This window comes from Malaya genurostris, chromosome 2, assembly GCF_030247185.1.
Source record: "Malaya genurostris strain Urasoe2022 chromosome 2, Malgen_1.1, whole genome shotgun sequence".
Classification (NCBI taxonomy): domain Eukaryota; kingdom Metazoa; phylum Arthropoda; class Insecta; order Diptera; family Culicidae; genus Malaya; species Malaya genurostris.
The window spans coordinates 322,687,279-322,702,926 of record NC_080571.1 but is presented as its reverse complement, the minus strand read 5'-3'; the positions used below and the strand labels follow the sequence as shown (position 1 = coordinate 322,702,926).

The 15,648-nt window shown below is 36.6% G+C and overlaps 1 protein-coding gene across 1 annotated transcript in view; it reads left to right on the top strand.

Annotated features, from left to right (window-relative positions):
• Nucleotides 1-15,272, top strand: part of LOC131431341 (putative odorant-binding protein A10) — a 105,551-nt gene extending 90,279 nt beyond the window's left edge. Inside the window, exon 2 of the mRNA XM_058596993.1 lies at nucleotides 14,713-15,272. Within this exon, the coding sequence (XP_058452976.1) occupies nucleotides 14,713-14,855 (143 nt within the window). The 3' untranslated portion in view covers nucleotides 14,856-15,272. The remainder of the gene's footprint in view (nucleotides 1-14,712) is intronic.
• Nucleotides 15,273-15,648: the final 376 nt, after the last annotated feature.

The following is a 15,648-nucleotide window of genomic DNA, read 5'->3' as shown; positions in this document are numbered from 1 at the left end:
GAGCAACGCAATCATTCCAGCGCCGCTCTAACATTTCAATGCCACTTTTGTAGAACGATTTATCTTTTGCCTCAAAGTAGGTCTCAGTTTTAGCGACGACCTCTTCATTTGTGAAAATTTATTACCGGCGAACATTTTTTTCAGGTCTGCGATCAGCCCAGTAGTCGCTGGGAGCCAAATCTGGCAAATACGGTGGATGTGGGAGCAATTCGAAACACGGTCATTTCTTTGCAATTTCAGCCTTCAAACGCTCCAATAACGCACGAGATTCACCAGTTGCTGTCCACTCAGATAACGATCGTTTTGATTCCGGAGTGAAGTGGTGAATCCGCGTTGCATACATTGTCACATATCGACGCAAAAATTCCGGTTTGCTACGTTTAAACATGACCAAACACTGCTCAGAATCATCAACACGTTCTCATTTTTGATTAACAGTGAGCAAACGCGGCATCTACTTTGAACAGAGCTTTCTCGTAGTCAAATTCTCATGCCATATAAAGCCAACACGTTCTTTTGATATCTTTACGATGTTGGCTAACTCACGCAATTTCACTTTTCGATCATTCAAAACGATTTTGTGAATTTTTTCATGTTTTCTTGTGTTGCGCCTCATTTGGACGTCCACTGCGTTCTGCATAAGGGGCTGTTCATAAAAGACGTCACGCCACAAGGGGGAGGGGGGTGTTTCATAAAACGTGACCTTTTGTGACAGGGGGGAGGGGGGGGAGGTTTTCGAAATGTGACGTCCAATATTTTCAATGAGCGCATTTTTGAAATACCTAATTATATTACTGCTTTGCCCTATTTCCTGAAAAAATCTCCACAATAAACGTTTACATTCTATAGGATAACATGTATTTGTAGATATAAAAGCTTTTTTTGTAAATTCGGAAATAAATGATGCAGGAAATCATTTCTGTTGTGATCAGCAAAAGTGCACGGAGGAGCGAGTAAATTAGCGAAATTTATAAATTTTGCCTAATATGAGTAAAAAAGAAAAAGATGCCTTCAAACAGTTTAACTTAAGATGTGCACTGACAATTTTTTCAGTAATTTGATTTTCTAGCAATGATAATAGTATATCATAAGAATTTCTCTTATCTGATTCTGATGCAGTTTATTCAATTATACTTAATTTGAAAAAGGGCGGGATATCAACGATTTCAGACGTAGAACATGTCATGTCTTATCTTGATCATATGTGATTTTACTCCACCAACATAAAAGCTTATCGAATCATCCAATGATTGAACTTTCACTGATCAACTAATAATGAAAAGATTCTCCGGCAGTGATCTCGTTTTGATGAGGTTTTGGTCTTTATTTTCTCAGCCCTGTAAGCTACACTACGGAAATATTATTCTTTACCTAAAACAATAATATATCTGTGTAGCCCTAGGAGGACTAAAACAGATGAATTAAATGTTTCATCAATTCCAACCAAATACTTTTGTTAATTTATATAATTGATATTAATAAAATAATTCCGATGATTTTGTAGATTTATGGATATTTTTTAATCTAATGACAGCATGTAATAAATCGATTTTTCCCTCATATTTGTAAGGTTTGTCATACATATTGAAAATTTATTGAGATGAATTTTATTAATTTTGAATTCGTGACACGAGACATAGGGGGGAAGGGGGGTCTTTGCTTCTGTGACAATTTGTGACAAAAGGGGGATGGGGAGTCAAAAATCGTCAAAAAAAGCGTGACGTCTTTTATGGACAGCCCCTAATAGCCTGTTCGCACTACACCGGGACGGGACCATCCGGGACTATCCGGGACGTTTTTTTCCTCATCGGCGATGACTGAGCTGCCGGCGTGTGCATGTATTGGAATCCCGGACCCGGGATAAAATCCATTTGGTTGCCACCGATATTACTCGTCGAGTTTTTTCCAGCGCCGACGGTGCAAAAAACTCGGCAAGAAATATCGGCGGCAATCAAATCCCGTGTCCGGGATTCTAATACATACACACGCCGGCTGCTCAGTCATCGCCGATGAGAAAAAAAACGTCCCGGATAGTCCCGGACGGTCCCGTCCCGGTCGTCCCGGTCGTCCCGGTCGTCCCGGTGTAGTGCGAACAGGCTATAATCGGTGTCTCTGCTTCGTTTGAACGGTATTTAATTCCATCAAGACACAGTGTAAAATTAAAACACGAAATTGTTTTTCATCCATTGTTCTGAAATGAAGAGAATATTAAATTTTATTAGCTGTCTTTTAAATATTAGTATTAACTGATGTGTTAGGCCCGGGACTTTTCAGCCCATGTGTTAGTACATTAGATAATTCCAAGACTCCAATTTAAAGTCAGGTTTTCCTGCAACTCTAAACACAGTAAAAACTAGTAGTAACAAGTCGTAATTGAGTTTTGAACCGACAATAATTAGATCACAAAGGCTACCTGTTTATCGACTGAGCCACAGAAACACATAACTGTATGAAAGGTAACTGGTAAACATAGATTCTGTATAAAATGTTCAAAACGACGAATGTAACAATGAGAGATTCTCTTTGTTTACTTTCTCTTTCGATTGTTGCGAAACATTCTTGCTTTTTTCGGTGATTTCTTCAATTCACAATCAAAGATGATAGCTTTAGTTATTATTATCGGTAAATAATTTGAGTGAAGGATTGCTATGAGTACCGTAATAATCGAAAGAGAAAGTAAACAAAGAGAATCTCTCATTGTTACATTCGTCGTTTTGAACATTTCATGCAGAATTGTAACAATTGCATCATATAGCCCAAGGATCGGCAACCTTCTGCTCGCTAACCATATGCGACTCTTTGATTCCATACAGAATCCATTATTTATTTTGTAATAAATACAAAATCGATTGAAGAGAATTTCTATCTCTCCGCTACATGACCCCGGTTTTCATCGAACCCTTTCTCCGCGAAACGTATCGTCAATGTCGTTTTTCATGGTTAAAAAAAATTGGTAAAATTACATCAACTTCCCTGCAAAAAAGTATTACTTTGTTCGTGAATGAATTAAATACGTTTCTCAATGGAATCAGTTCGATAATTGAATTGATAATATAGTGCAAGGTAATACAATTTTCGGCGATCTGTCAAAAAATACCAAACAGTTCTGTAAACTCTAATGTACAATTTGGTGGCTTCGTTGCTCAAAATTGCATAAAACCCTATGTGAGATGTTGAAAATTCGTAATGTAATCCAGATACACAACCGAAGTAAGTTTTTATAATTATATTGATATATTAAAAAAAACAAGATTTTACATCAAACATTTGTATCGATTGTATCCGATTATATCTACGATTATTTATATGTAAAATGTTATTGTTTTCTTTTCTTTCAGTAAGAGCGCGTACAATAATTATAATGTCACTGTAATGTTTAAAACACAAAATTCTGTGTTCCTAGTTTTATATATGCAGTAATACCATACGAAAAGACCGAAATCAAGAAATTAATTGATTTTCTGATTTTACTTAGTTATTTTTTAGGACTACTGAAAAAATATTACTTTTGGTAATATAGATTTTTTTTCATTCTCGTTTCCCTAATAATGAAAAAATATTCACTGAACTGGCAATTTTTTTAGTTGAATTTACCAATTAATCGTGCTGTCATTTCTTAGATACTCACACTAAAAGACTTAAACGAAACAAAACTTCTTTTTCATAAAATTTTTCTTCTAAATCACTGTTAGGTTAATTCGACTCCGCGAAATTAGTCGTAGAGCTAATTTCAGTAGTTCCGTGCAATTTTGACAGATCAAATTTCGGTACAATTTTAATGGAATTATCTACGGGTTGAAAAACTATACATCTAAAGAGCAAATTCAGCAGCTAGAAGTTCTATATGGAGGTCTATAATAGAGCAGAAACTAGAACAAACGTATCCCCAGCAAGCCGTTCTAGTTTTATTTATTCGACCAGTTCTTCTGTCAAATTTAAAACTGGTCTACGATGTCGTTCTATTTTTTGTACATTAGAAACACGGGTAAAACACTGCTGGGCAAGTTTTTCTTGTTATAAAATTCAGATTCAAATTTTGTAACTGACATAAATTATGCATCTAGAACTAGAACACTACTGAATATGCCCTAGTTATATGTCTTTTTGCCTTTCTGCCCTAGTTATATGTCTTTTTGCCTTTCTCATATAGGCAAAAATCACTGTGAAATCCTATGCAATCACTGTGAAATCCAATTTTTGAACGGAGGCCTGGAGGGCCGAGTGTCAAGTTCGTCAAGATCAGAAAATGTCTGTGTGTGCGTGTGTGTGTGCGTGCGTGTGTGTGTGCGTGTGTGTGCGTGTGTGTGTGTGCGTGTGTGTGGGTGCGTGCGTGTGCGTGCGTGTGTGTGTGTGTAGGTGTGTGTGTGTGTGTGTGTGTGTGTGTGTGTGTGTGTGTGTGTGTGTGTGTGTGTGTGTGTGTGTGTGTGTGTGTGTGTGTGTGTGTGTGTGTGTGTGTGAATGTATGTATATATTTGTGTATGTGACAAAAAATGTCACTCGATGGTTGAAACGATTTTCACAAAGTCATAGATTTTGAAGTTTATCCCGATCCGATTTCCTGTTTCGGAATTACAGGGATATATGTGCAAATTTATGAGTAAATGCGCATTAAATTTTCTCGGAAATTTCTTAACCGATTTTTACAAACTAAGAAGCAAATAAAAGACCTTGAAGTTCTTGAACACTCGACGATCAGTGAAAATTTTCAATTTCATAAATAGTTTTTCACAAGCGATTGCGAAACGAGATGCACATTTTTATAAAATTTCCTGCTAAATTCATCTAGTTGGCAGAACTTGTTAATTAGTGAATCAAACTACTTTGGAATTTGGAATGTTTAATCATTTAGTGCGACCATGCAAAATAAAGAAAAATTCTTATGAACTTGACGTAACTGTTTACAAGTTGAAAAGGTTATGTTAGTTTATACCCGAAGAAAGTTTCTTATTTTGATCAAGTTTAAAAAAAAATCTTTGACAACCTTTCCCTTTGCCTTGAGTCTCCTCTTCATGATTACCCAGAATTTCTCAATATTGCGGAACTGGGGGCAGTTGGGTGGGTTAAGGTTTTTCGGAACAAACTGGACCCCTTTCTCTGTATACTATTCTTGAACGACTTTGCTGCAATGACAGCTTGCCAAATCTGACCAAAACATTACGGGATGGTCGGGGGATCGAATAAACGGCAAAATTCGTTTTTAGAGACACTCTTTGTGGTATAGTTCCGATGTCATTGTCTTATTTGTAACGAAAACTTTTGTTTTTTTTTGCCACAGCTGCAAATGCCCTGTCAAATCATAAATTTTCTTGAAAATTTGTCGGCAAAAACAAATTTAAATTTGGCTGGAACATCCCCCCAAGCCGTTGCCAATATAAATTCAAAAGAAACGGGTAGTTAATGTCAGAGACATGACTGGATGACGTGAAAACGAATAAAACTGACATGCTTTTCTACACCTCAAAATTCTATACCTATTTATTATATATAGGTGAACAAACACCATAAAAATACATTTATGTCGTATCATACCAAAAATTCGGAATAATTGTTTTTTTCATGATACTAAGCACAATGATCGCGACGACCGACGTATAACATGTAAAAAAATCAAGTGAAACTAAATATTTTCAAATTAATACGTAACATATTCGTATTTTTCTATTTTCAGAGGTACCTTTTGGGAAACGTAACTATGCGCTATGAACTTATCAACCAAGTAAAAAATTCCTTTACGTGTTATAGATTTTCATAAACAGTTTTGTGATTTTCTCAACTGTTCTTTTGGCATTGTATTATTTTGAATCGCATATATGTTTTCAATAATTGATACGGCTCGATAAAATTCACTGGGTATATGCGACATACGCGACCTCAATTTTTATTTTAGTTGTAATTGTTTTATACTACTGAAAATTATAACATAAATTGCTGTTCATATTTCCGATCATATGGGGAAAAAAACTTCGTTGCTGCGTTCAATACAACAAGAGATATTCAAGATTAAATTCTACCCTTTCCTGTACAGGGGTATATTTTGAAAAGGCGCCCCGTTAGCAGCTCATTTTCTGAAGAAAAATCGTTCCGATATTAGCTCAAAATGGTTGAAATGTTAAAGCAAGCATCAATCCTCCCCATTGCTGTGCATGCCAAACTTACGATGCTCGATTTAATTCCATTAGAAGCACTCAATTAAGCTTGTCACGGCCCATTTAGCTCATTCTGCTGCCTACAATATCCTGTCGGCGGCAGTGAGTGAGTAGCACAGATGCGAACAGGAACCACAGCCATTGATTTCTTGTTTACGCTCGACTTTTTTTTCATTTTTCAACTATTACCTTATTTCCACTATTTTATAATTTTTTTAGTACAGCATTCCTTCGTGGGAATTGATATTTTGATTCAACAAACTTTGTTTCTGTTCTATCAGGTCCGATATCAACTTATGAAAATAGGTTTACGCTCGGAAGCACTATCCTTTACCTATTAAGAGCCAATAAATACTAACATTGTATCCAGTTTAGAGATGATTGATTATTTATGTATATAATCGAATGATTCCCGTTTGTAGTCAAAGTGCGCTTCGCATATTTTGTAAGTGCTTTGTTCAATAGCTAGAGCTCAATTTCCCTCTCTTGGTTTCATGCAGCGTCGCTGGATGATCATCTGATTCCGCAATAGGGGTGCAAAGCAATTTTCCACTCGCTTTGCACCATTATTTTCTTGGGGTAGTCCTGCATACAAGTATACAAAGATACAAGTAGTGAATTATTTTATGATTTTATGATTCCACTAGCCACCCTAGCAAAATCATTACAACAGAAGACGGGTGGCAGTGCAATTTGTGCACTCCCATTGGAAGAGAGTTTATATGCAGTAAATTAACTTCCACTGCGTTTCGCTGTGACCGGAAGCCGGCATATTAAAAAAAAATCGATATTCTCAGCCCTACCTAAGAATTATTATAATGGTATGCGAGGAATTGTAAACCTAATTAAAGATAAGCCAGCTCGATTTTAGATTCACCTTCTTAAACACGATTTTTAAACGTTGTGTTTAAGTTTAGACTTTAACAATATCCTGTAAAACGAAGAAAACATTCCAATGAATTAATCAACAGCAATTTTACGTGTTTGATACAACTTTAACATTCTCGTGTGACACGATTGAGAAAAAGTAATTATGAAGAAATCGTATGAAGAAAACTTTTCCGCTAATGAATATGAACTCGGTTATCCAACCGCAACGCATCCAAATTCTAAATCAATCCCCAAACTTTCCGCAGCTTCAATTAATCAGTTCCAAAGAAAGAGAACATGCAACACTTCTTCCACACCTTCGAAAATAAAGTCCTCACAAGACGGATCACGAACGGAGAATAATGTGAGTAATGAAAAAAGTTTTAAGACGGCTTGGGGAACACGATTTTGGATCATCACGTCGCACCGGGTCGTCAAGTTGCCGAGCAGTTAATTAATATTATCAGAAATTAAAACAAAGCATGAAAATACGCGTACAAGCCGTCCTTTTTAACTTTCTGTTTTTGTTTCAAATCATATTAATTAGCTTCACGTGACACGACCGGTCTGGCACGTAAGTCACAAATGAAAATCCCAAACACGAAAACAAGCAACCTTTCATTTTGAACTGCGCAATGTCGCAGTAGGCTACAGCTTCGTAAAAATGTCTTCTAATTGATTATGACTGTTTTGAAATTGTTTTCTCATAATAAAGAATAAAACATTTCTGGAGAAAAACCGGCGATAAACCGCATTTTCTTTTATCCGTTCAATATTGACAAAATATTTCGTTTACAGATCACGTTCAAACGGATTATGCGGAGAATAACAAGTGTGACGTAACAAGTTTATGACAAAATGCGATTTTCGTAGCAAATGCTGTTCCTAGTCTGTTCTCGTTTGTAGTTAAAATATTAAAATTTTCTTACAAGTATCAAAAAAAGGAATAGTTTTGGTACGACATGCGCATCGGGATATTGCCGAACAAGCGACGTAAGCGTTAAAGCACAGTTTTGTGGATATTCAATTGTGAAATTATAGGACTGTTCATAATTGGTCTCAGAGAAAAGCATTAAGGATTGAGAAGCGGTTTCAATAAATTAGATATACTGGAAGTGCTAGTAACAAACTCAGAATATTTTTAACTTTGAATTTAATTTAATTTTGAAATAGTCGTAATTAAAATTTGCTTTGTATATGTGTAATGACTGTATCGTTAACTATAAATGCTACTTGATTTAAAAAATGTTCAATTAGGCTACTTTATTTGAAAAGGTTCTATTAATTTTGCAATCCAAAGAAGTCCAAAATATAGAAACCAAATAAATTCTCATGGGTCTGTCCAGTTCTTTCACCTTTTTGCCTTTCTCATATAAAAAGGTTATGCAATCACTTGAAAAACCGACTAGTAAAAAGTAGTCATATACCTTTCGACTCAGTTCATCGAGCTGAGCAATGTTTGTGTATGTAAGTGTCACATAATCTCACTAGGTTTTCTCAAAGATGGCTTTTGACAAACTTAGATTCAAATGAAAGGTCTCACGGTCCCATGCGGAATTCCAGAACTTCATTTGGATCCGACTTCCGGTTCCGGAGTTATAGGGTAAAGTATGTTAAATATAGTACTCGGTCACTTAAACCGACGAAACAAAACACGCAAAACAAATTCTAAACTGGTCTCAAAACTGCACAAATCGATAGCCATTATCAGTAAGCAACTAAACATACCGATTCCGGCTATCCTGGTTTCCGGCCTCCAGTTCCGGAAGCACCGGAAGTAGTGGTCATATATTAAAAAATGAATCTCACTTACTTTTCTCAGCGATGGTTTGACCGATTTCCACAAACTTAAATTCAAATGAAAGGTCTCACGGTCCCATACGGAATTCCTGAATTTCAGTTGGATCCTAATTCCGGTTCCAGAGTTATAGGGTAAAGTATGTTAAATATTGTATACCGTCACTTAAACTGGTGAAACAAATACCGTAAAAAAAATTCTAAACTGGACTCAAAACCGTTTTTCCCAATTTTAGGGTCAAATGAAAGGTCTTGTGGTCATACCAAAAGTTACTGCATATTTTCGCATAGCACAAAAATTTAAATCGTCGTTTAGAGTACAATGCAAAATCGTATAAAACCTTCAAAGATTGATTGAAAACTAGTAGAGTTTGTACGTCATGTTAGTTGGTGGCCGTATGAGCCGAAGTCGATTATAGAGGTTCTCGGGTTCCGGTGCCGGAAGTACAGATAATAGTAACTTCGTTTCCTACGCGAGCAAAGCACTGTTTCATTCTGTAGGTTATACTAGTTAATGCACAAACAATCCCTTGGTTTCTTTCAAAAATCGAAGAGAAACATTTTGAATAGAATACCACAATTTGATATATGATAAAGGCACCATTACACCACTAGGTGAATTGAAACAGGTTTTTCTATATTTTTTCATGAGATTTGGGAAAATAGTCCCGTCAATGGTTTAGTTTAGCAGATCGGCTGAAAAGTTCGTATCGTTTCTATGAGAGGGCGCCACTAGAATTAAATCCATACCATTTTCAGTTAGTACCAACCTTCAAAAGATACGTGTATAAATTTGACAGCTGTCTGATTATTAGTTTGTGAGATATTGCATTTTGAGTGAAGCTACTTTTGTTATTGGGAAAAAAATGAAAACAAAAAGGAATTTCGTGTGTTGATGAAACACTACTTTTTGATGAAAAAAATTGCCGCCGAAACCAAAAAATGGCTTGATGAGTGTTATCCAGACTCTGCACCGAGCGAAGCAACAATTCGTAAGTGGTTTGCAAAATTTCGTACTGGTCATATGAGCACCGAAGACGATGAACGCAGTGGACGTCCAAAAGAGGCTGTTACCGATGAAAACGTGAAAAAAATCCACAAAATGATTTTCAATGACCGTAAAGTGAAGTTGATCGAGATAGATGACACCCTAAAGATATCAAAGGAACGTGTTGGACATATTATTCACGAATATTTGGATATGAGAAAGCTTTATGCAAAATCGGTGCCGCGTGAGCTCACAATCGATCAAAAACAACAACGAATTGATGATTCTGAGCAGTGTTTGGAGCTGTTATATCGAAATAAAACCGATTTTTTTCGTCGATATATAACAATGGACGAAACATGGCTCCATCACTTCGCTCCGGAGTCCAATCGACAGTCAGCTGAGTGGACTGCACGCGATGAACCGAACCCAAAGCGTGGAAAGACTCAACAATCGGCCGATAAGGTTATGGCGTCTGTATTTTGGGATTCGCATGGTATAATTTTCATCGACTACCTTGAAAAGGGAAAAACCATCAACAGTGACTATTATATAGCGTTATTAGAGCGTTTGAAGGACGAAATTTAAAAAAACGGCCTCATTTGAAGAAGAAAAATGTTTTGTTTCATCAAGACAATGCACCGTGTCCCAAGTCGATGAAAACCATGCCGAAATTGAACGAATTGGGCTTCGAATTCGTCCATCATCCACCGCATTCTCCAGATTTGGCCCCTGGTGACTTTTTCCTGTTCTCAGACCTCAAGAGAATGCTCGCTGGCAAAAAATTTAGAAGCAATGAAGAGGTAATCGCTGAAACTGAGGCCTATTTTGAGGCAAAGGACAAATCATACTGCAAAAATGGTATCGAAAAGTAGGAAGATCGCTGTATCGCCTCTGATGGCAATTATGTTGAATAATAATGTTGAATCCCCTACACACAGGGGACAGACAAACATAGAAAACACTTAACCTCTCCCTACCCTAAACAAATTAGATGATTTTTTCGAGGTATTTATACCTGTTGTAGGAATCTACCTACTTCCGTTTCATATAAAAGGAACAACATTGCAGCATTCTTTCAATAATTAAAAAACCGCTAATACACTGAAGATGAATATAAATTGTATTCGAAATACGTATATGTGATGTGACGTTCATTAGACATGATTTATAGTGTTGTGAGATACATAGTGAATTTGTATAGTGACGTGATATACTTATAACAGAATTAAATGGTAATATTAAAAAAATTATCCTTGTAAAATCATTCTGCTCAAACACTCAAACGAAAAGTTAATCAAGGATGGCTTTTATCGTATCAAAGAACGTTCACTAGCAACTCTTCACACGATTCAATCAGTGCCATCAAAGAGAGACATCGCAGTAACAAAAAAAACGGCATGGTTCATTTAATATAGGATAGACACAAGTGCGAGAGCGAATTTCTCTCGATGACCTGTCTGAGAGTCAAAGGTTAGCTCGCTGCTGTGGGGATTCTCTCTGAAGCAACAAATGGTCACTCATTCTCGTTTCGCGATCCGATTCTACAGGGTCCGGCACTCGAAGTGTAACCAATTAAAAAGGCCATAAATTCAGTTTGGAAAATTACTTTTACTTAATTCAAAGTACAAAATGTGTAAAAATAATACAAAATTCAGAATCAATTCACTTTTGCTCGATATGACCATCTTTTGCCATGACTTGATGACTTGAGAGAGCGAAGGAGTTGCTTCGTTTGGCCGAATGTGACTTGCAGGTATTTTGGCCCACTCGCGGACAATAACTTTTTTTAGCGCCTCGAGACTGGTGTATCTTTTAGTTCGGACTTTGCTCTCCAAAATGGCCCAAAGAGAATAATCCATTGGATTCGCATCTGGTGAATTCGAGAGCCATTGTGTGGACGTGATGAAGTTCGGAACGTTGTTTTTCAGCCATTCTTGGTTCACTCGAGCTTTGTGAGACGGTGCCGAGTCCTGCTGAAACGTCCATGGTCTGCCACCGAAATGTTTGTCTGCCCACGACTTCAAAGCAACCTCCAGAATACTTTCCCGATAATATGTCGCATTTACCTTGACGCCAGGCTCGATGAAAACGATTGGAGAGCGCCCATCTGCGGTTACAGCGGCCCAAACCATTATCTGTTGCGGGTGCTGCCTCCTGGTGGCCAATCGATGACTCAAATTCTCGTATGAACGGTCGGTCAAGTAAACCCTATCGTTTTGAGAGTTCATGAATTGCTCAATTGGAAAAATTTTCTCGTCAGAAAATACAATGTTCGGAAATTGACCGCTTTCGGCCAAACGAAGCAACTCCTTCGCTCTCTCAAGTCATCAAGTCAAGGCAAAAGGTGGTCATATCAAGCAAAAGTGAATTGATTCTGAATTTTGTATTATTTTTACACATTTTGTACTTTGAATTAAGTAAAAGTAATTTTTCAAACTGAATTTATGGCCTTTTTAATTGGTTACACTTCGAGTGCCGGACACTGTATATTCTAACTATTTCGAATTTTCATTTCGCAAAAAAGTAAACCTATGTTTAATTTCCTTTTGTAAATCCTTAACTATGTTTTTCATAGCAGGATCACGAGAACGTTGATATTGTCGTCGACGAACATTCTTCAACCGAATGAGCAGTTGAAGATTGTCATCGATGATAGAAGAATTTAATTTAGTTTGAGCTTTAGGAACTGAAAGATTTCTAGCTTCGATAATGTAATGATTCAAATTATCAATTGCCGTGTCGATGTCCGCAGAACTTTCTAAAATAGTTTCATGATCCACATGATTTTCAATGTGAGATCTGTAATCCAACCAATTGGCTCTATGATAGTTGAGTATAGAACTAATTGGATTAATTAAAGCTTCGTTGGAAAGCCTGAATGTTACAGGAAGATGATCTGAGTCAAAGTCCGCAGGTGTAATCGGTTCACTATAAATGTGACTTTGATCTGTTAGAACCAGATCAATTGTAGACGGTTTTTTTTCACCGAAGAGAAGCAAGTCGGATTACTGGGATGAAGAACTGTGAAGTAACCAGCTGCGATTTGATTATGAAGTATTTTACCATTACTGTTAATTTGCCTACAATTCCACTGGACATGCTTAGCATTTAAGTCCCCTATTACGAAAAAATTCGGTCGATATCTAATGAGTTTTTGCAAATCGCCTATAAATAAATTTAATTGTTCGCCGATGCATTGGAATGGCAAATATGCTCCAGCGATGAAATAAATTCCACGAATGGTTTCAACTTCGATTCCCAAGCTTTCAATAACTTTAGTATTGAAAGAAGGTAAAATTCGATGTTTAATTTGCCGTTGGACAAAAATGGCAACTCCACCACCCATTCCAGTAAACCTGTCAAATCGATGAACCACATAATGTGGATTACTTTTCAATTTGACATTTGGTTTAAGAAAAGTTTCTGTCACAATGTCAATATGAATTTTGTGAACTTTGAGAAAATTATAAAATTCATCTTCACTCGATTTCAAAGATCGAGCATTCCAATTTAAAATATTGAAATAATTATTTAACATCACTGTTAAATTTCCAATTCATTATAATATTATTTGCAAATTGCCATCCAATTTTGAAATGCTTCAAAAAGTGATGAAGTCGAATTCATTCGGATGATCATTTGAAAAAGTTGATCTTGAAGGAATATTGGTAGGTAGATGTCGAAGAAATGCATAGAGGAAATATACATACAGTATCTGCATATTCTACTCCATTTTTCCCGCAACTAATGGATGTCCTCGACTGCCTCGCCACTTCGTCGATTTTGGTGCTTTGAAATTACCCCTAGGAAATAAGTACCGCATAACTTCGAAAATTTGCATGCAAACCCAAAAATACGAAAATTTCAAAAGTTTTAGAGAGTTGATGTTTCGAGAGAGAGGACGTTTCGCGCATTTCTAAGACAAAACAAGAAAATCGAATAGCTTAAAATATTCGCAATTGGAAAAACATAATTCACAACAAAATGTTTAACTTTGAAAAAGTAAGTCACATTATATAAATCGCATTAAGTAAATGCCATAAGAAAAGACGAGTATAGACGCTTTTTCAAGTGTTCTTCGATGTAAATATAGGATTGGTCAAGTATGTGACCAATGGTTCCTAATTAAAGCCTCACCTGCAAATCGCTTGCCAAACCATGGCCTTCATAGCGAACTTGTCAGCAAGTTCGCTATGAAGGCCATCCCTTCATCCGACCGCGATATAAGGCTTTTCATCGGGATGCAGATTAAAATCAAGTTTGACGTTTGTTTCGTCATCGATCAAAATGCAGCCCTTGTGTTTTGTTAAAATAAACAGCTTTACAATGTTTTCTGCCTCGGATATGTATCCTTTTCTGACAAAGATCTTCCGTACTGATTGAATATAGCCGTTGTGCTTTAACTTGGACTTCAACGAACCTTAACACCTTGCTGCGAATAAGTGATTCTTTTCGAAATTTTCATTTCTATATTTTATCACCTTTTCGTATTAACGTCAAAAACTTTATACCGTTCAGGTATTTGTTCGTTCTCGGCTGATTAGGATGCCAGGGAAGGCAGACTGCAAGGTGGCATGTTGAATAATATAAAAGGATTTTTTTTGTTGGAAATCTACTTTCCAGAAGATTCCGTTTCGCATGCAGTCCCACAGGACTCAATTATGATTTTCGTTGGTGTCTTGTAGCATTTTTTCCCCGTAGCTTAGATGGCAGTGAAAAACCACCATAACCTGGTTCGCCAACTGCCATTCCGAGACAAGCGAAAGAAACCGGAGAGGCCAACTATGGCAGCGATCGAGCAAAGTACTAAACTCAACCTCTTAAATCTACTTTCGAGAACAAGTTACCCTCATAAATTGCTTCCATTTATCTAACCATTTTCTTATGTTCTCTTTTGCTTTTCCACAGCTGCCTTACCGGAGGTGATACAACGGAACTGCCGCAACTGTTCTCCCCAGCAGGCACAGAATGCTCAAAAATTAACCAATTTCCTGCAGACTCGCTATCCGGAAGTGTGGGCAATGTTGATACGCAAATACGGTGCCGTTTAAAAGTTTGCTGAATTTTGGCAGAGCTTTTTTCCGTTTTCTTTCGGTTTCGCAAAAAAACAAACATCAACGAAATGCATGCGGAAAGAGATCGTCTACAATAAGTGTCATGGGATAGAGACAGACAAATGTGATAATATCATATCCACTTTTGATTTTCGATGAGTTGTTCTGTCCGAATTTTATTACCTCTGCATTACCACTGTTTAGAAAGCTTATCGCTGTCACGTTGTGTTCGATAGTTTATTTAAGAAGGCAAACAATAATATTAGGTGGAATAAGCATTATCAAACGATTGAGATTGTGTAAATGTTACAATGCATCGTTTAGAAAGTGTACCGTTTCCAACAAACCAGGAAACAGATATCATTTTTATAACCTGAAAATAAACGGTAGATAAAAAAATTCCCTGCATTTATATAATGTGAAAGAATTTCTCGAAGAATGCCAGAACTAAACTAACCAAACTAAATCCTCTAAACCTAACTAATATGGCAGGCGATTTGCGGGTGTGATGAAATAAGCTCTCTCTTCATGACTTGCGGAATAATTAACTGTGCGATTTATACGGTAGGTTGCTTTAGGAAACGTTTCTTGCTATTCATAAGTGTTTTGGTTTGATCGGGCCTCCATAAACATAACTCATTAGCTGTTTTTCTTTCTCTGAAAAGTTAAAAAAAATATTGGTTATTATTATAGATTTAGTTTTGGTAAGTAAATATGTGTGTGCCTTTTTTCTAATAAACCTTGAGTGAAATATATATTAAAAAACGTTCTCATGTTTATTATAAAGACT